This window comes from Tauraco erythrolophus, chromosome 6, assembly GCF_009769465.1.
Source record: "Tauraco erythrolophus isolate bTauEry1 chromosome 6, bTauEry1.pri, whole genome shotgun sequence".
In the NCBI taxonomy this organism is placed as follows: domain Eukaryota; kingdom Metazoa; phylum Chordata; class Aves; order Musophagiformes; family Musophagidae; genus Tauraco; species Tauraco erythrolophus.
Window position 1 is genome coordinate 24,987,431 of NC_141470.1, and position 21,850 is coordinate 25,009,280.

The 21,850-nt window shown below is 41.2% G+C and overlaps 1 protein-coding gene across 1 annotated transcript in view; it reads left to right on the forward strand.

Annotated features, from left to right (window-relative positions):
• Positions 1-3,707: 3,707 nt before the first annotated feature.
• Positions 3,708-21,850, forward strand: part of DKK3 (dickkopf Wnt signaling pathway inhibitor 3) — a 31,401-nt gene continuing 13,258 nt past the window's right edge. The window contains 3 exon segments of the mRNA XM_086613835.1: positions 3,708-3,902; positions 5,887-6,024; positions 6,526-6,609. Coding sequence (XP_086469961.1) covers positions 3,708-3,902; positions 5,887-6,024; positions 6,526-6,609 — 417 coding nt within the window.

Here is a 21,850-nt window from a genome sequence, read left to right on the forward strand (position 1 = left end):
TAAAATTAAAAAGACCATATATTTTTTGTGTAATATACATGCTCAGGAAGAGATGCTCTGGAGCTGTGTTTCTCTTACAAAAATATCAGCTCTCAGGACTGCACCTGAGCTATGAAAATTTTTTATAGTCCAAAACATATTCTCTGATATCTTTTACATATTCTCTGACATCATCTTTTACCTAACATAATTTTAAATCAGACTTTGCACCAGTCCAATAGAAGAACATACTATTCATAGTGAATCCTATGTCTTCAGAAGCACATTTTTAAACAGAAGCAGTATTTCCAATGCAGACATGGCTTTCTTCCTGCTGTAAAAATGCAGTAGAGGTAATCTGGTCACAGGCTTCTGTTACTTTAAATACAGATGAATTTTTATCTTTTTTTTATTTATTTTTTTGTGATTGTCACTGTTGCTTTAAGATAAAAATGGTATAAAAATGACTAGAAGAGGTGATCAATACTGCAAGCTCCTTTTGATCCTCAACAATTCTGTTTAAGGACAGAGCATAAGTCCCACTGAAACTTATGGGAATTTTTCCACTAACCTCAATGGGAGATAATGTAGGTTTAACATTTTCAGTGTAAGTAATTAAAGTACCTGAGGCCTTAGTCTAGGTTGTATGTCAGTGTAATTACACAAACGTAGCTATTTTCTGTGCTATCATACATGTAGCTATAAAGGTACAATTTTCTTCTTCACTGAGGGTGGTGAGGCACTGGAACAGGTTGCCCAGAGAAACTGACTGCCCCATCCCTGGAAGTGTTCAAGGCCAGGTTGGATGAGGTTTTGAGCAACCTGAAGGTGTCCCTGCCCATGGCAGGGGTTTGGAACTAGATTACCGTTTAAGGTCCCTTCCACCTCAAACCATTCTATGACTATTATTCCACATGGGCATTCAAATTCTGCTGAAAGAAAAATAAATCAGTAACAGCTCTCATGTTAGCTGCATGCTTTGCTATGACTTAGCCATAAATCAAAAAAAAGTACCTGTGTACTGGAATAGGAGCACAGACTTGGGGGTTAATAGTAATGTAACCATGTTAGAATAAATGTGTCACCCCAAAATTTTCCATGTAGATAAATCCTTATGCACAGACACTCAGGACTGAGCCAAGAAGGAAGATAAAGATCAATCATCACAAATCCTAAGTTTTAAGGGCACTACATGTTTGACAATTCTTCCCACTCAGTTTGCAACATCCCTACACTCAGCAGATCAAATGCTACTGAGGGCAAAAGCACCGAGCCCCAAATACAGGGAAGAACCTAATCATGCTAGGAATCACGTCAGGCTGCTAGCATAGCATCGTGCCCTAATGTATGTACTTGTCTTTTAGTAAGGCTAATGAGCTCAGGCACAACATGGGGTCACTGTGAACCAGACCTGGTTGGTGCCTCGCCAGCTCAACATACGAGCAAGGCACGCCACTCCCCTGCTCATGGCTGTCCTTGCAGACACCCTGTTACAGGTGCAGGGGACTTCAGCAGCTCCAGAGCAAAGTGCAAATCTACAGCAAGTGCTCTAGAGTGCTGCATGTTGAGCTTGTAAGACATCATTTGGCTCATCTGGCTATAATCATAGTCAGTCTAAAGCCTTTTGTGCACAAGCAAGTTGTTATGAAGTAAAACGAGGTGACAGCAGAAAACCAGAAGAGCTGTTCCACACTGACTTCAGGGGCAGATCTTCCATTCTGGGATACCAGTGCATTCTCACCACTCAGCTCAATCTCTGTCCAAAAAAAGCTCACTCAAAGGAGCTAGGAAAACTGAGTTCAAATCAATGGAAACAGTCAGAGTAACTGTGACTGCATTGCAAGCTTATTCCATAGTACTTCTCCATATTGAAAGATGAACAGTCTTAATTCGCTGCAACAATACTGAATAAAGCATATGCTGCAACATATTGTTAATTGGTCAAATAATGCATGACTTTATATCCTTTTAGCCCGATCAATGTCAGGGTCGGTTTTTTTAAACCATATTCATCAAAGGCAGCATGAAAAGGTCTTGCCTGCAAGCCAGGTTTTGGGACTGTGGCCCTCATCTCACCGCAAGAGAGGGAGACTAGCTCTTTAGACCCACCTCTTCAAAGTATTTAGGCAATTAACACTTACATGTGTTTAGATTGTTTGGAAAATTGGTTTTTAAGCCCCAAATTTACAAAGATATTACAAAGAAGTATCTAGCTTCTATTCCATCTCCTTGGGAGTCCAATGACTAAACACCTTTGGGAATCCGGGGCCTCAGGTCTTTTTTAAAATGTTTTCATTGTGTCTGATCTAACATTCAGTTACTCCTCAAAGCTAAGAAAACTAAAATTCTAATGTTACTGAAGTATAACCTGTATATTGTCAATATGATTAAGCTGATTTGAGGAAGCGGATAAACTGGGAACCTGACCATAAAGACAGAGTGGAAAAGAGGAGCATGTTGTCTAAACATTTCTCTGCTGGTACTGGATTGTTTTATATGCCATAACTCCTGCAGTGTGATGGAACATAGTTAAACTGTTAATTAATTCCAGATAATTCCTAACACTCTTTATTACTTAAATTGTGTAGTCCAAGAGGCTTACATTTAAAAAAATCAGACTATTGTACCACTCAATTAGGATTTACGATGTGTCCAGAATGAAACCTTCTGTGGCACTGAACAGAAGTATGATGTGCTGTGGCTGGAAGACTGAGGGAAAAGTTTCCTTCTGGGGACACAGAGGGCCTTCCCATCTCTGTTGCTCTCTACTGCGTTCTGCTAGCATTCAGAGCTGGCCGAAGCTGCCTTAGGCTGCCAATAACACTGGATTTTATATTGGTAATATATTGTATATAATTGTAATAATGCACTTGCAGAAAATTTTCAGGACCTTACATAGTTTCTGCAGAAATACTTTAGTAACTATTATCTCTCACTGAGGTTCCAAAATAAAATGAGACGTATAGGTCAGTTCTCTCCTGGCACAACAACGTTGGCCTGGAGCAGCGAGCCAGCTGCAGCAAAAACTGTCCATGAAATTCTTGGGATGCGTCATGAAGAGCAAAAATAATGTGGAAATTAGGGAAGATGCACAAACATACAAAAAGATGAAGTTGTCTGAAATTTCTTAGGAAAAAGTTTGAAAGGAAACAACCGTGGGGAGGGGGGTGCTGGCCCACCAGATGCAGGATGCATCACCTCTCAGAGACCAAGCTGATCCTCGGAGCTGAAAACATCTTTTGGAAAGCTTCGCTGAAGACTGGAACGCAGAATACATAATGGAGATGTCAAGCAGCTCCCTCCATCCTTTTTGCATCAAACCTGTTCGAAAAAATCGACAGAAGGAAGATCTCGGGTCTTGAACAGGAAACTCATACTGCTCCTTTCCCTCAGCATCTCTCCCCATCTGCCTCAGCCTCGCTCCCCGCTGTCCTTCCCGCTCGGGAAGCGGGGCTCCCCCCCGGGGCGAGGCGTTCCGCCCGGGAGCCCGCGCCCTGCCTCGCCTCTTTCGAGCCCGGGACTGCGGGCTCCGGCGGGGGCTGCGGGGGCCGGGCTGACGCCGCGGAGCCGGTGGGAGTCTGCGGGGGCCGGGCCGGGCCAGCGTGGGCCGGCGGCAGGCTGCGGGGCCGGGCCAGCGCTGCGGGGCCGCCCCTCCCGCCCCGCCCGCTCCACCTCCGCGCCGCCAGCCCGCACCGTTGAGGGGCAGCGGCGGGAGCGGCGCCACCGGGATGCGGCGGGGAGCGGGACCGGGGCCGAGGCCGCAGCGGCGATGGCTACTGCTGGCGGCGCTGCTGGGGGCTCTGTGCTGCGCCGCGGCGGGGGGCGGCGGCCGGCGGCGGGCGGCCAGCCTGGGCGAGATGCTGCGGGAGGTGGAGGCGCTGATGGAGGACACGCAGCACAAGCTGCGCAACGCGGTGCAGGAGGTGAGGGGGCGGCGGTGGGGTCCGGGGGGGCTCTTCCTCCCTCACCTTCCCGTCGCACCCGCGTTAGTCAATTCCTGTCAGCGGCCCCTGAGCGGGGCCGGGCCGCTGCGTGCGACAAAGGCGGCCGGCGCTGCCCGCGCCCCTCCGTGAGGAGCCGCTGCCGAGGCAGCCACCTGCGGGCTTCTCGGCTCGGGGAGCGCGAAAATTCTGTCAGCCGGGTCTCCGACGCCGTGAGCCCGCCCGGCGCTGCCGCCCTCCGCAGGCGGGGAGGCGGGAGGTGTGGGGGTACCGGCGCGGCCGCCTGCTGCCGTGGAAGGTCTCCCCTCTGCCTCTGGCGCTGTTTCTTCTCCGCGGAGGCTTTCCCGCCCCGCTGCTCGCATCGCCCACGCCGCCTCTGCGCCCCTCGGCTGCTGCGCGTCCCCGCGGCTCGGGCTCGCCGCGCGTGTGGATCGGGGCGCTGGGACTGCGTGGAAAGCCGCCCTCTTGCAGCGATGGAGCCAGGTAGCGAGGCAAAACCGCAGGCAATTAGTCCGTCTGGATCCTAAAGCGAGAAAATAACAGTGCGTGGCAAGGGGAGAAGCGAAGAGTCATTTCATTGTCTTTGTGCAGCAGGAACTACGACACAAGAGGTTGTCCCAAACCGGGATTCGAAGGTGCGAGACAGTCGTGAAAACACGTGTGGAGAAGTGGCTTGCTGTTGATGTAATTCCGTGTCTTTACCTCAAATCGCTTGCCCAGAATCGCACAGGACCTGTTTCCAAGCCAGGAACCGAGTCTGGGCCCCGAGCTATTGTCTCATCACTATCAAAAGACCTTGTTCCTGCATTCTCTTACTCCTGCGCTTTTTCCCCTTCGTGTTAGGAATCTTCCTTCAAAGTTCTCTTTTTCTCTCCTTTGAAAATACATAGTCCAAAAAACTCACTGACAACCCACCGGGAGACAGATCTTTGTTCACTATAATTAGACAATTTCTGAACTTTGCTGTCATCTGGATGCTTGCTGAAATCTACCTCTGTCATCCACTTCATTTAGACTGCAAACGCATTGAGAAAAAACATTTTTTTTTAAGTATTCTTTACAATGCCAGAAACCTGCTTAGTTATAAATAAGGATATAGTCTAAATTTCTGCCTGTTTTACTCTCCCTATAGTCAGTTCTGGATTAAGGAATGGTCTGTATACAGCACAAATGTGGATTGTCTGAGCTGCGTCTTAGCAGATAAATGCTTTACACTTAAAAAGGTTTGCAGCTGTCGTTTAAACTAAACACACACCAGAAAGAGAAATTTGTCTTGGGAAAAATTCTGTTGTTCAGCCTGGCTGAACTTGTGGACTCCTAGCTATGTTACAGCAGTTGCAAATAACAAAGGGACACAACTTGTTCAGAGTTTTTGTTGTTTACAAGAATTATGCCCTTTTGCTGAGTTTACTCTGTTTTCTGATTCACAGAGCACTCCCTTTCTGTTTTGAGTCTTCATCTGGTGAACAAAGACAGTGAGAACTGAAATAGAGAATGAAATTCTGGATGTATGCACCCTGATCTATAGGACTGCTTCTGTTGACTTTAAGGGGCTTTGGCTCCGTCTTTCTGTCCTGCCAGAATACCTTTTCTTCTTTGTCAGATGGGAAAGTCTGTCTTAAGTATTTAGTGGTTTTCTGGGAAAAGTAGAAAGCTGGGCTCCTGACCAGCATCAGCCTGTGCAGATACCAAATTGTCACTAGTCTTCACGCACTTTTGTCTCACATAGACTGACTTTGGCTGAAACAGTCCAGAGCTCAAGGGTTTAGCTTGCCCCTGTGTTTCTAGTTGCTTAAAAGAGCTGCTGTGGTCACTGTCTGAAACAGCTGAGTAAGCGTTCCCATACAGGAGGATCTGTACGACCATCAGCACATAATTAAACAGGGTGTTACTGCACAAGAAGCATTGCGTGTTCTCTTTTGTGTAATTGTTGCTAATTTTCAATTGTTTTATTTAAATTTGGCAGATGGAAGCTGAAGAGGAAGGGGCAAAAAAACTGTCGGAAGTAAACTTTGAAAACTTACCTCCCAACTACCATAATGAGTCCAACACGGAGACCAAAATTGGTAATAAAACTGTTCAGACTCATCAAGAAATTGATAAGGTATGAGAAGACATATACAGCAAGCTACTCGTTCTTACGCATCTTTTCTTGAAAAATAAAAACAGTTTTGCGGCTTTTGGGGAGACATGAGATAATTTGGAGCATAAACTTTCCTGATGATAATTACTTTGAGGTTTTGTTATATTTTATTTGCTTGCCTAATCACTGTATAAGGGCACATGTCTTAGAAAAGGTTAATGTGAAATTATGTTTAAAAAAAACCCAAAAGTCCCTGCTAAAAATAGGACACAGGTACAGCTATTACATAGGTCGTAAAAGAATGACCAGCTCCTGCTTAATTAGCTTCATTATAATGACATTTTAAATAGATAGGAGGTAGCCTTGTCATCTACTTTTTCCACCCATATTAGGATTTTATACAAGTGACAGTAAAACGGGAAAGAGAGGAGGAGGTGGGTTAATTATTGCAGAATGTAGGACTGAGAGTAAGAAAGGACTAATAAAAAAGTGGTTTGATATTTTGTTCTTCTGCCATATCAGGTTACAGATAACAAAACGGGATCAGCAGTTTTTTCTGAGACAGTTATTACGTCTATAAAAGATGGAGAAAACAAAATAAATCACGTAAGTGAACACATTTTTTTCCTTTGAAAGTAAAACAAATACTTTGGATTCATTTTTCAGACGAAGATGGTGTAGATGTTCACCTAGTGAAATTTCTGAATGCTTTGAAATACACAAAACCATTAGGAGTAAGCAGTCCAAAATGTTCTTGTTTTTGTTTTTTAATTAATTTAACTTAGAAATATTATATTGTAATTGGAAGCAGAGTTTCAGTGTTGTGGTTAACTGAGGTGCTTGATCTGAATATTCAATTTGTCTGTCAAATATAAGTGTCGTACTCAAATAGGAAAGTTAGTTACACAGCCCTTTCCAGTGAGTGCAAATAAACCCTTAGGATGACAGGGCTTCATGTATGTCCTCTCTGTGCTCTTGGGTTTCATAAAAAAAATTACTTTATAGACTTCTAATCCTAGAAAATAAACCCCAAATTGTCAATCATGAGGAGTCTCTGGAGCGATATATGGCTCTATTTGCTTTTCAGCCTAACATGGTGATGGACAACTGGTTGTGAAATGTTACTTTGGGGAGGAGGAGAGTGGCAGGACAATAAATCACTCTCCCCTCTGGAGATATGGCTGTTTAACGATTGTCAAAGAAGTTTAAAAGATCAAGAATATTCTTTACCCGAGTCTTGCAAACACAGGTACATTTGCTAAACATCAGTAGTCTTGTGAGAAATTCGGCACGTACCACTACTTAGAACTCAGATTTTCTTCGGTTGTAGTCTTACCAAAATGGACTTTTTTAATGCTCTTGCTAAGACAGGACTCACCAGTGTTTCCTCTGGTAGCTGGCTTCATCTGGCTAATAGTTTGTAGTTTAATTTAGTTTAGTACACCCTGGCTTTTTTTAGAGTAACTTTCTAACAGCTCTTTCACAGAAGCAGCTCTTTGACTGTTTCGTAAAACGTTAAAAAAAAGAAAAAAATTACAGCAGTAGTTCCTATTTTTAATGGTCATAAACCCTGATATTAGTGCCTCTTTTCTACTATCATCCCCTCACTAAATTCTCCCTCTTTCAGTTCATATTTTTATGCTGCTATTAAAGTTTGAGATTGGCAAGTAGCAAAATAAAGTTGCTTGTGTGTGCTATACTTCTTTTGCTTTACTATTTGCAAAGTTTAGAGATAAGTGGTAAGTCAAGGTACAAAATAAATTGCAACTATTCTAAGTTACAGCTTGGCTTTATACAAAGTGTTAAAATATTGCACAGTGCTTTTTAATAATGAGATATTTGTAATGAAGGCAATTCAAACGTTTTTTTCAAGCAAATATAGTCGTCATCTTCAGACCCAGTGTACAAAGGCAAACTTCTCAACCTTCTTAGCACTGGGGCACAACACTGGTGTTGTTTCATAATGTATTTGGCTTGCTTGTGGTGTCTAATCGTTCTTCAGAGCTGTAAAAAATATTTCTAAATTAGTTTTCTGCAATGATCATACAAAGTTCCTTATAAGCTTCATATATTAAGTGACATTATCTGCATTTTCCTTATGGGAAGGTTGCCTCACCTACCAAGCCAGTGCTGCATCTAGAACCAACACCATTATTAGCCTTCCAGCTAAAGAATGTGAAGGCTGAATACAAATTTTTGTCGAAGTTCATGGTGGCAGTCTTTTTTCGGTTATGAAGGAAGCAAAATCGGAACCGATCATGTTGACTCCTAATCGTTTAAATCCTGGGTGCTTCATTCATCAACATCCTTACTGCAACAGCTGCTGAAACAAAACTACATTTGTTAGTGTTTATTTCCCCTCTCACGCTCATTTTGAACTTTCAGCGTACCCATGGTACAAGCACCTTATTTAGAGGTTGCCAAGTTAGAGAAAAAGCTAAATGAGAAAAGCAACCAACAGACATATTTGGTGGTTATTTAAGGAGAGCAGGCAACATGCATGTATGAATTTGACTAAGCAATGCCTAACAGAAGTAAATCTGAAAATACCTGAAAACTTTAAACGTTAAGGAGGAATATTAATGACTTAAGGTACTACAAGGGTGAAGGAGTAATGGCATGAGATTGAAAATTTGAGTTACAGCAAGAAAACGTGCTTCCAAGGAGAGATCTAACAAGTGGAAGAAAAATTTTGTCCAAATTAAAATCGCTATTGCTTAGATTTGTAAACTAAAGACAAAAGTGTTGGGAAAATGAGTTGTGGAAAACTTTGCACTGGCTTCTTAGATTGTTTTTATATACATAGTTTTTCGTACTTGAGATGTCTTGTGACATAGTGGGATGTCCCAGTTACTTTCCAGGCTGCAGGCTTCACAGACCACTGGATGCTGGAAAAGTAATTCTTGCTGCTTTGCTGCTTATTTTAAATGTTAGCAACAAAGTATTACATGTATAGGTTTTGTGTTCTCCGGACAGTTAACAGTGGAAACCTTTTGAAATCTGTTCAGACATTATCTCAGTGGATCTCTAAATACAGCTGGTATCCTGGCTTGTATCAGAGATAGTGTGGCGAGCAGGACTAAGGAAGTGATTGTCCCCCTGTACTCAGCACTGGTGAGGCTATGTCTTGAATACTGTGTTCAGTTTGGGCCCCTCACTACAAGAAAGACATTGAGGTGCTGGAGCACATCCAAAGAAAACCAACAAAGCTGGTGAAGGGTCTGGAAACAAGTCCTATGAGGAGCACCTGGGGCAACTGGGGTTGTTTAGCCTGGAGAAAAGAAGGCTGAGGGGAGACTTTATGCTGTCTACAACTACTTGAAAGGAGGTTGTAGCAAAGTGGGTGTTGGTCTCTTCTTTCAAGTAACAAGGGATATGACAAGACGCAATGGCCTCAAATTACGCCAAGGGAGGCTTAGATGGATATTAGGAAAAATTTCTTCACCGAAAGGGTTGTCAAACATTGGAACAGGCAGCCCAGGGATGTGGTTGAGTCACCATCCCTGGAGGTATTTAAAAGGTGTACATGTGGTGCTTAGGACATGGTTTAGTGGTGGACTTGGCAGTGTTAGGTTAGCGGTTGGAATTGATGGTCTTAAAGGTCTTTTCCAACCTAAACGATTCTATGATGCTGTGATTTTATATGCTGTGCCGTTTTGTAATACACATCTCTAATACCCGTCAGTGATTCACCCTGCTGCGTAGTACCAACGCAACAAGAGGTTTGTATAATTGTAGCTGTAAGTATTGACAGTCATTTGAAAAGAGCAATACTGACGTTTTATTCTGGAGATGGAGAATTTGGTAGCAGAGACTGTAGGAAGCCAGCCACTGGGAACAGGACCTCTGTTCTGATGCTACTCTTGTAGCTTTCAGATTGGTGCCCCTTTAGGAACAGCATTTTTGGTTTTATTTTCAATCTGCCAAGTGAAAGAAATAGGCATGTGCTACCACACAAGCTCAACTTTTATGACTGTAGGGAAACTGAATGCTGAAATCTAAACCTGTTTCATAGGTTCAGTTTATAGGCTTAGCTCATGAAAGTTAAAGATTCCCACAGCTCCTGCACTTTGGGCACAAAATCATGTGGTAAATATAAGAATTCATCAAACACCTTAGCAAACCACCTGCTCTGAAATGTAAACTCTATATAATTTATTACTGCAGTAATTAGTAATAACTGGAACCCTACAACTCTCAGTTCACATTTATTCTCTGGGCCAAGTTATAAGCCACTGAAATCACTGAAAGATTTTCCATTGACAGTTTTGGGCTTTGAGACATGACACGAAAGCCTCACAGGTAGGCAAAGATACGTCTTGTGACGGGTCTGTGTTGCAATAATAAATCCACATACTGGCTGGAATGAAATTCGGCACTGGAGAAGCAGCTTCATGGAAATAGGTCGTGTCTGCTTTTTAAATCACAGTGCCTGTGCCATTCCTAGGTCCTCCTGCAAACAGGTACAAATACACACATATATAGTGCATATAAATATATATAAGTATATACACACATGTATAGTGCAGGTGCATTATTACAGAAACATAAGGCATCATCTTACACACACACACACTTTTTCCTCTCAGACAGTATTTCTTCTTGGCTTTGCATCACAAAAACATTCTCTTTAGACTTTGTTCTTTGTTACTGAATGGCTCACTCGATAGTATTTTGATGGCCAGAAGACTATCAGTATTTTAAGTCTCCAGAAGAGGACCTGGGCTGCTTGCCATTCTGGCAATGCAGTTCAGTTCTTCAGAGGTGCTGCATTATTTGGAGGCGCCATTTACATTCCCAGACTAACATTCACTTTCTCAGATGTCAGTGAGGACTGACAGTCACCAGCGTAGATGTCAGGCTTCCATCCAACAGTCTTGTATCTTTAAAGAGGCCGAACGCAGGCAAGAGGTGGCTGGGTGTGCATGTATGTGTGTCTGTGCGGGGTTTTACATCCACTCGCTCCTGGGTTTAAGGCTCAAATACTCTACTTTACTTCTCTGAGGAACATTGATTAGCTTGCAAATTAAAGAGTGTTTCCAGCAGTAAGCTCAAGTATAGAACACAGATAAAATAACAGCACTCTTTAATACCATATGAAAATCAAAATCTTTTTTAGCTTGTTGACTAGTCCTATTTCAATTGTGATACGTTAGGCTAACCAATGAAAAGCAAGCATGAAAAATAGAAGGAAACAATCAATACCAGTAAGATTTGCTGCACAAAGATTAGTTGCATTTCGTCATCTCAGTTGCATTCAAAATAGTATTTTGTATAAGCTGTCTCTTCTAATTCAAAGCTAGTGTACGTAAGATTTTTTTTCTTGTGTGCTTTAATTTGACAAATAAAAATAGCACAGCTTCCTTTTAGTGAGTTTGTTTTTCTTTTTTCAAAACTTTAATAGAACTGCATCTGGTTGCTTTCAATTCTCTTTAATGAAAGAGATTTTTAAAGATGCTAGTATCTAGGGAGAGTGTACCAGGGAACTGGAAGAGTATCGTGCATTTCTCATTTGGCTTTGGCGCTATAAAAACCATTCCTTTCTTTTACGTGTTCTTGATGGTAGAGGCTCTTGAGGGCATGTCTACATCTTCTCATTAGTTACACAATTCAGGTCAAAGTTTCTTTGTGGGAGAGTGAGGAGAGGTGTCTTCCGTGTGATTCTGTGCAAGGTGATTGCTCTTTCTCTGCAAAGGCGGATGTGTGCCTGTATGCATACGTGCATTTGACACCCACCTTCTGCAAATACAGCGCTGGTTAGTAAGTGATTTCAGACAGTCTCGGGTCCTTAGGAGAGAGGCTCCATGATACCAGGCCTTTATTTCCATGGTTAGAGGCTGCTGTTTGGATCCCTGCAGCTCTGGGCAGGGAGGACTGTATCGCTGTGGAACTGCTTTTGCAAGCTGACTTGACAGCTTCTGGAAGTGACTATCGGTCAGGTCACTGGTACATCTGTAGAGATAGAATGGATAGCATCCCCATTGTAATGGCCTTATTGAAAACATTTTTCAGCCTTTATCTTTAGTCTCACAGTGAAATAAAAACAGTAGAAGATTTAAACATTAATCTCTGGGGTTCTGTTGCACCTTTTTCTAGAGAAAAATCTGGTTTAAATGGCTGAGTTGTAACACTTCATTACCAAGCTTCCACTTCTCTGCAGATATCCAGCACTGCTGAAGTAACTGCTTGATTCCTATTTGAGCCACTTCTGTATGATTTCACCAACCATGTTCTCAGCCACGTATACTGGAGTTGCTCTATTTGAGATTCATACTGCTCCAGGGAGAGGAGTTCCTTACGACTGCTGAAGAGAAAAGGAGCTTTGAAAATTGAGAAGGAAGCATAATGGAATGGAAATTGTATTTTTCTGTCAGCAGTACTGCAAGAGAGTGGCTGACGGCAGAAATTGAACATACAGCACCTTGGTGTTGACTTCTGCTCCTTTTGGCATGCTAGTGTCTCCAGGAAGACACTGGTTTTGGGCATCCCAGTCCTGCATTTGGGTGCAATTTTTTTGTTCATTTTTTCACAGAACTTTTAGTCCCTGGTGACTTGCACTCAACAACCTTAAACGATCAATGGACATACCAAGTGCATTCCTGCGTCGAAATCTGGTCTCTGTCTAGCCAAAAATCCTATAATATCTACATCTGGTAGGTTTTGTGTACTTGATAATTTAATTCGTTAGCACTCTTAGTTTGCTTTTCTGTTAACTGTCCAGCTGCTCTGTTGATGTAACTTGTTAGATGAATCATGTCTTGACTAGTACAGTTCTTTTCAAAACACCCCACCCTATAAATACTTCTTAGTGTAGGAGTAAATAAGGCAAACTGTACATCCTAGCTAATGCTCCAGGAGAGAATTAAGAGATCTGAGTAAACTATGTCACTGTTTTTCAAATTTATGTACTACACAGTAACTTGAATAGATTATTACAGTTATAGGGTAAAGCTTTCTGAAAAAAAAACGCTATGAGTAGCTTACAATGACAGTTAAAATGTGAACCATAGTTTCACTAGCCTTTTGTAAGCAGAATACCTGTATGATATTGCACTCTCTTTTGTCACGTTCAGTTGATAGTTTTTAAGTAGTACATCTCAAGTGTTTGCAAGTCATAGCTTACATTTTAAACAAAACACCTCTTGTAGGCTAGGTTTCCATCCAGTCCCGATCTACCTAAATTTCTGCAGGAAAACTAATAGGCTTTTCTTTTTTTTTTCATCTTAACCATGCATGAAAAACCATTGCTTTTCACTAGCAAATCTACCCTCAGTTCTTTCAGTCTTTTGCACAACCTCGCCAAGGCAGTGTGATGTGTGTTTTGCCCTTCTGATGTTTTAAGTTCGTTAACCTGTCTGCTGCTAGCAATCTGCTAATAGCCTACATTTACTCCCCTGGAAAAGATATGAAGTAGCCATGCAAACTGAAGTTAGGTGTTGAGCTTTTTGAGCCCAGTTAGTGAAAGAGCATTCTGGTAGTGATCCTGAGAGGCCTGAATACCTGTGTCTTGCTTTGGAACAAGCAAATTCATCCCCTGGCTTCTTTTAGAGAGCCGGGCTCTTGAGCCAGCAGAGGTTCAGACATTCTGAACATTTTACTGAAACCCATTTCTTCCCTTTTATTTTCAGTCTTGGCAATGTAGAATATGAAGCTGAGGGGAAGGTGCAAATAGCTTATGAGTACACGTAGCTTGTGTTTGTTAGAGTAGAAAACAATGTGGAGATGTGTGCAAAGGGAAAGAAGATGTAGCCGAAGATGTAGCCAAACATGAGAAAAAATGTGCAATTAGTATTTTGAATTGCACTTATTGATCTGAAATGCTTTTAGGTTATGAATCTTGTTGTAGAGCAAGGCACATATTCTTCTTGTATGGACAGGTGTGATGGAGTGTGTGCGTATCTCTGAGTATTCATATGTAGCTCCATAAGCAGCAAATGCTTCTTAGTGATGCAAAGCTGTTAAGAGATTAATGTAGCCCATGGATGATAGGATGGCCTTATTGTCAGTGTATCTTTAAAACCAACATTTTTAGTGGTTGGCTGATGTTCACTGGACTATAGCCAAAAATCTGAACATTAGCCTCAACAAATGTAAAGACCTGTCATAAGGAGTTTGAAAAGCTTGTGTCGCCTCTGGTTCTGCATGAGGAAACTTCTCCGAGGAAGAAGGTAGGAAATCTCTGTAATTGCTGAGGTGCGTGTCATAAATTCAGTGTCCACGTTTTTGTTTACCGAACTTAGTCGATTCTGATTCGGCTTGTTTCTCAGAGGAAATGCAGTGTAGAAAGTTATGGATCCACACGGAGAGTCAGGAATGGATAATGTGTACAAACATAAGATGGTTTTGTAATACTGTAGTGCTGCAAGGGCCATGATGTGGAGAAAAGTGAGACTGCAGTTTCCATGGACTCAGATATCATGCTTGGTGACCCTGAACAAACAAGCAGGTGTAAACAGCTGCTAGACCTTATCAGAGTGAAGAGAAGCAAAGTGCCTTTTGCTGAGAGGTGAGGCAAACCAGGCGGGTGTTTCAGCTGGAAACACAGCAACCAAAGGTCAGAGAACACAGATCATTATCACATTTTTTGGTCTTAAATGGTTAGCTTGGATTTACAGGCAAATAACTCATGCACAGCAAAGGGGTTGCTCCTAATTAGAAGTATCAAATCCTGCTCTCGTTTGTATCAGTGAGAGTCTGAAGTAATTCAGGTAACTTTAGTAAATTTATTTGCTAGTAATGAAAAAAAATATTAAAGAGTGACTAGAATTTCTCTAATATTTCTTATTGGTATGGCTTAGCATAAGTTTTTTTTCTTTCAAGTTAGGCAAACAAAACTGTGTTGTACTAATAGATATTCTGAAAGTGACATTCCTCAGTAGTAATTCAGGTCTATGGCTGTGTTTGGTATTGTTTTAAAATTTGCCAGATCCTCATGTGCTGTAATGTGGTATTTCTATTCCAGTTAAACTCCAAAGAAAAAGAATATTTTATGCAAAATCAAGTTGGCCAAAGAACTGCTTCACCATTTTTATCTATCTGGACTGTTACCTTTTGAGTAGCTCAATATTGAAGAGAGAAAGATTTCTTGGAATAAATTTCTCCTCACCAAAAATAAGCTCTTACAGTAACCAGTAACAGTGCCTAGAATTGATTCAATGTTCTAGCTGATGGTGTTAGTAAAAACACAACAGTAAACCAGTAAAGTTTATCTCCAGAAGGCTACAAAACAGACTTTGTCTTAGAGAGTCAGTGCCCACCTACTGCTTCATCAGTGTCCATCTGAGAGCCACGCACCACTTCTAAGCTTATAGCATTCTTGTTAGTTGTGGAAATAAATTCTGGCTTGTCTGAAGCTTTTCGTCTGTGGGGAGGTATGTATCCTGTTCGGTTACCTGCTTCTTCCTTGGTTGCGTATTGGTTGGTAAAGCTCTTCTGCAAACAAGCTGTGGTAAGGGAGTAGTGTAAGTCAAAGAGCAGTTGTTTACCTTTCCTGGGTTTTAGTTCAGTTCTTCTTACACATAACATGCTGAGTTTAGGGACCCAAGGCTGTCCAAATGCCTTTTACAGATCATGTCCAAGTTGTAGGGAGATACAAAAACAAGTCACCGTGAGTGGTTTTACTATCTGTCTCTACTAGATCTATCTATTTACCCTAAGAGAAATTAATTGTCTTCTCTGTAAGGTAACAGATACAGTCGGAGAGTGAATCTTTTATGTGAGCTGGTGACAATTCTGTGATCTACAGACGCCTGTTAAGAGATCATAGTATGGACTGTCTTTAGACAGCAGTGAAAGTTCATCAGCAATGTTTTTTTCCTCTGGTCAGACTCATTTAGTAAATTAATCATATGAGAGGAAAAGCTTTAAGGCCAAAAGAGAAGTTTTTTCTACTGGGTTTGATTATATGGTTTAATCCATTTACTCCAGCGGATGCTTATTTGAGATTTTAGCAATGTTATCTGATTAAGCAGTAGGCTTTAGCTGGTAGGGTAGTAACAGTAGCAAAGGCTTTAAGAAACATAGGCTGCGGTACTGGATGTAAAGCATAAATGTTTTGTCTTTTCATTTTTTATTTGCAGCTGCTATAATCTTAGACTGATTGAGATACAAAGGATAGGGATGAATAGATTAAATCTACAGCTGTTTTACATCTGTATTGTCATATGTAAGGTGGCAGAATGGTGCCAGTTCATCACAGCTGAGAGGTTGGTCCAGTAACACATAGTTCCATGTATGATGAGTCTAAATCTTCTCTAACCTTTTACTGGACTGTAGGAGGGGTAGTTTCATCAAAGTCAGTATAATGACACTGGTTTTACAGCAGTGAGTAGGAGGAGAGAGAATGAATGTGATCTGTGATTGCTTGTTGTTCGTGGTCAGGAAGATGTGTGAGATGCTTCTAGTCCTGCCTGATGGTGTTTTGTGCTACAATTTACTAAGGTAAACCATGGAAATTGAAGGGAAGTGGTGAGCTTTAGTCTGATGCTGTTTAGTTCTGTTTCATCAAAGATTTGGCAAATGTGAGAAAAAAAAAAGCACTGTAGAATGGTGGCTTCAAATGTATTTCCTTGAGAAATGCATTTCTATGTCAGCTGAGTAAGCCTCGCTTTGTCCTTCCTCCCGTCTGATTCAAACCCAGCATTTTGGCATCTCTTGCGAAGTGAGTGTCTGCCTGACCTTTTGAGGGACGGAGTCACTTAGATAGCACTGAGGAATACCGTGCCAGTGAATGCATTAGCTGTCAAATCATGGTTGTTCACCACTGCAACTTATAGAGAGAACTTCTCTCCAACTTTTCTACTTGTCCTGATTCTTACCTTAATAACAAGACCACTTCTCCCTTCCAATTAGTAATGTATCACGATATAGCATAATTGGTAAAAAGATGTACAGAGTGGGGTGGGAGTTTGTTTACTTGTTGTTCTGTGTGGAAGTGAGTCACAGCCTCTTCAGTGAATTTACATCACATGAGGCATCCCTCAACTTGTTCCCTTAAAAAGTCCGCTTATACCAGGGGAAGGAAGAAGCATCTTATGGCATGTAGAGAGGCTGACATCATGATGTCAGGCAAAGGGGAATCGTAGTGGTCTTTCTGTGTCCAAGATGTTTCATAGCCATCAGCAAGGGAAAGTTTTGCTTCCCTAGTAGGTGTTTGTCTTGGACTTCATACATGGTAAAAATCTGTAATACATTCACATCCTGACAGCCTTTTTGGAAGGCCATGAAGAGTACGCAGAAGACCATTTTTAATTTCTTCTTCATTGGAGTTGTTAGGAAATGGAATGAATATTCATGAATAGTCATCTTCTCATGTTGTTCATATCCTCTAGACATATGGTTTCAGACAGAGAATTAAATTAAGGGGAATAAAAGGCTCTGTTGTAATCCCAACAGATGCCCCAAAGGGGAGGTCTGGAAGAAGCCTCAAAATGTCAACATCTACCACCCAGATGACTACTCCATCCTTAGGCAGACATTCATCTTGTGTGTCCTCAAAATCCTCAAGTGCTGGAGACGATTTATTCCAATGCTTTTCCCTACTCACTCTGAAGTCTCTGTTGCCGTAATTTAAACCCCCTCTTCTTCCATCTACAGCTCACAGAAAATAAATGATTCCCTTTCCTCTACAGTAACAGCAGTCTCCCACACTGTCAACTCTGCTTTAGACGAATCTGTTGTAGATTAATTCTTACCCATATATTTTCTGTTCTAGTATTATTATCTTTGGCTGACACCTTAAACACAGTAAATAAGTCTGTTGAAACTGTAAGCTACCGAAAAGTGTAGCGTCTAAGAGCAAAGCAACAAGATTCAGGGTTTGAAATAAATTCTGTGAAGGATCTGGGCAGAGGTCGGCGTCTCACTCACAGTGTGCTGCTCTTAATTTAGTGATTTAAGATCAGCAAACAGCTATTAAGTACAGAAATCTTGTTTTCAACTGTTTTTCTTTTGCACAGCTGTTTCACATCCTTGCTTTGTACAGCTACTCTGGATTGTTTTGCTTTTATAAATTTCAAAATTACATAGTTTGGTAGTGAATCATGGAAACTTGGTGGCTGCCAATTGTAGAGAGAAGAACGCCTGTATTAAAATTCAGCCCCCGGGCACACTATTACATGAAAGCTGTATCTTATGTGATTACTGACTACTTAGAAATAATGGCGCTTTAGAGCTTTGTAGCACAGTTTTACAGTGTTCCTGTAACTGCTACTGTATCTCAAGACATTTAGAATAAAACCCAAGATCTTGTAGACCAGAAGGTTTTAGGACTGATCTTCTGGTTATCAAAGGTTGAAGAATTGTTGTTCTCCACTTAATAGATCCACAGGTAGGTGCATTTCTCTATTAAAACAATTAATTGCAAAATCATTAGGAAAACGTTGTTTATAAACACGCATCAGTATTCCACCTCATTTGATAATCTCATACTATGTGAAAAGCTTTTCTTAACATGGAGCACTTAAACATGGCTATTGGTTTTGGGTCTCAGATTGTCCAACTTCAAAATATCCTTCTCTGTCTAATTATGGATATAGAAGATTATAGAGTCTCTGTGTATTAAAAAAAAAAACAAACCCAAACAACAGACTGAGTGTATAGCATGGCCCCAAATTTCTAGAAGACCTAAGGGAAGATTTTGTTGTCAGAATTTCTGCCATCCTGTTCTGCCTACAGTACACCTGACAAATAGGAGCAATGAAGAAAAAAATTAATGTTATAACCTGTCCTGCCTGCTATAGGGCAAATGTATGGGATGAGACAAGTATCACTGCAGTACGTAGCCCTATATATACACACATGACTGTATACATATATATATGCACACATATACACACACCTTTGCTCCTTTCTTAGTTGGATAGCTCTTAGTTTTCAGACTAAGTTAATTACCTGTCAGATTGTAATTTGTGGAGGTTTTCTACCAAATTTGAGCAGTTCTTTTCATGTGCCTCCTCTGATGCCGTTGCAAAATAGATTGAAATAAATACTTTGCACTGTGTTTCCTATCAGGAGTATTTTCAGAGGCTTTAGTCTTGCCAGAATCAGATTATTACATTGCTTATTGAGAAAAAGAGGGGTGGTGAGGGAAGAAAATAAAGTCATGGCTTCCGCAGAGTGACCTAACATGAAATTATTGCATGACCCATAGAGAGATTTTAACCATATGTGAACAGAAAATGACCTTATAGAGCATCCAGGCATCATTTTTCTCATTATCCTGAGGCATTTATCAGGAATCTTTTATTTTTGTTTTTGTGTGTAGTTTCTTCTTTCATTGAAGTCTCAGTTCCTTGAAGCTATGATAATACGACATTTTGTTTCTTTCTTTTTTTCACCGGAACATTAACTGCATCAGAGTCTGATCAGTGACAGGATCATTGTCTTTGTGGTGAGAATAAGGCAGATGGTGTAGAAAGGAGTGGACTTCTTACACTAGCTTTGGTGGCAGGGAGTTATCGGATGACTACAACTGCCTCAATTAACTCCCTAGGCTTTTTGACAGCATGTTAAGGCTGATGTAGCTATGTTGCTTTTCGTACCTAAAGCCGAGCTCAAGTGCCTTTGGGCCATCTTCAGTTATGTCATAGACCTATTTTTGCATTCATTCATATTGCATTATGTGGAGCGCCAGAAATGAAGTTTTTCCAATTAAAATGTTTCTGTTTTCTTGGCAGGGGAACAGGAAATAGTGAGATTAGTTCTATGGAGAAGTTCAAGATCAACTGAGGGAGTCGCTTGTATTTTCTTATTTATTAGTTCTGAGCTCAGAAGTCACATTCCTGTTGAGCGGCCACACAAATAGTGACTTTCCCACATAGCACTGGGATGTGACTAATGCCATAGTTTGCAACTCACATGTCTGCTCTTTTTAGTATGTCTTTTTTTAACAGTAGTCCTTGTTTTTATGAGTGCTATGTAGTTGGCAGGACAGCAAAAAGTTGCTCTGCTGGAAAATATTACAGAGGTTTTGAGGTATTTCAAGGCAAATTAATTCATATCTTATTAAAGGCAATGCATTATGTGCCCTGTCTAGACAACTGAGAGATTAGGAACTGGAATGCTACTGCAATTCAAACTATGGTAGTAGTTTCCATGAAACAATATTCCATTCTATGCAGTTCTGCCATTTTTTTAAATACATGTAGGATATTAAACAGTTCTAATCCTTTTTTTTCCTTACTACTCAGCAGTTTCTGCCATCTGCTGCAGTAATGGAGACCAGTCCTAGGTGAAATGACTTGTAGAAATTAAAACAAAACCTAGAGGGGGATATGTAAACAGAGAAGTAAATATTAACTCTTAGAAGTGCTAATTGCTAAGAAATGTCAGTTTCAACGTGAACAAGTGGTTTTGCTAGAGCACTTCAGCTATGGCTAAATTATCAGTGTCTACAGATACAGTTGGGTGAGCTCTGGTACTGTTTGGGAAGGATCTGTATGCTACCATTTTTGGATATTAACTCTGAGTTTTTACTTGAGTTTACAGGTTTTTGGAAAGGAAGTTTCTTTATATCAGGAGCTTTTAAGAAACATGTAAAGGGCTTTTTGTTCAGAGAAGCTTTAGAAGCAGCGTTGTCCCAGTAGACTGCGAGAGGTGCCCCAATGCATTTCCCAGGCTGTTACTAAAAATAATTTTCTAATTGATGTACCACCTGCTTTTGTAGCATGCTTCCTACATTGTGTACCTGCTGTGCAAAACTTCTTTACCTCTGAAATCAGTGAATTTTGCCACTATACTCTTATGGCTTGTGAACTTGAAATCCATAGAGGGACTTCGGAATGAACACTTTGGAGTGGCTGCTTTGGCTCACAGCTATGCAGACAGTGCCAAGGCAAAAAAAAAAAAAAAAAAGCCTGCTTCTCCTTCAGCTGTTCGTCAGTTTCAAAAGGTTTATAGTCACAAACTGCAACTGGATCAGAATAAGCCATCAAACTGGGCCATATAGCTTACACAAGGAGGGGAAAAGTGGTTCTCCTGATTGAATCCCACTTACTGTTCTCATGTCAGAGCAGTGACCTTGGCAGACAACCGTTACTGAGTTTCGCCACTACAGCTGCCCCCTTACCCATGGGGGGTGTTTTCTGTTCCATATACCCTCCCTCTTTTCCCCATTAGTATTGTGTCTGGCTTTGACAGATGTATTAATCACCATTGAAAAGTTGTATATTAAGTCATCAACAGCACTTTCCTCTGCTTTCCTGGGTTCTAAGCTGAAGTGTGAAAAGCCCAGAAGGAAAGGAAAGCTCATCCTGGACAGTTATTTGCCTGTTCCTGACAATATTGGCTGAAGATATGCGTAGTGAAGAGAGAGTTTTGTTTAAAGTTATCTTTGTAGGAGGACTTTTTGAGAATGTGAGAGGTAGGCTGAATGTGAGTGGGGAGAGGGAATAGACAAATCAAATGTCAATTTTGAATTTAAAATCAATAATTCCATTTGAAAATCAGACAGTATCAGAATAGACTTGAGCATATTTTCTAGTCTACATTTAGGGCGTTAATTAGGAATTAAGGGGGAAAAGAGCAAAGCAAAATGAGCGTGATTTCGGGTACATACTACATCACCAGCGAAACAAAAATATGGCCACAGCGAGATACAGAAACCAGATGAACACTGCAAACAGAAGTGGGTTCTATGTGAAGGTAGGTTTACTCTTGCCTTGTGGTTTTGCTTTCATAACTTGAACTGAGAAATTCTTTGCTTCTCCCTCTTTATCCTTAGAGTGTTATGTGGACAGAGGATAATGTGGTCCATACTACAGCTGGCTACACTCCACCAGTCGAGTACAGTCTGCCAGAATAGCCTGTAGTGCCTTCTAGGTGAAAGGGATGCTATTGGGTGGAGTGT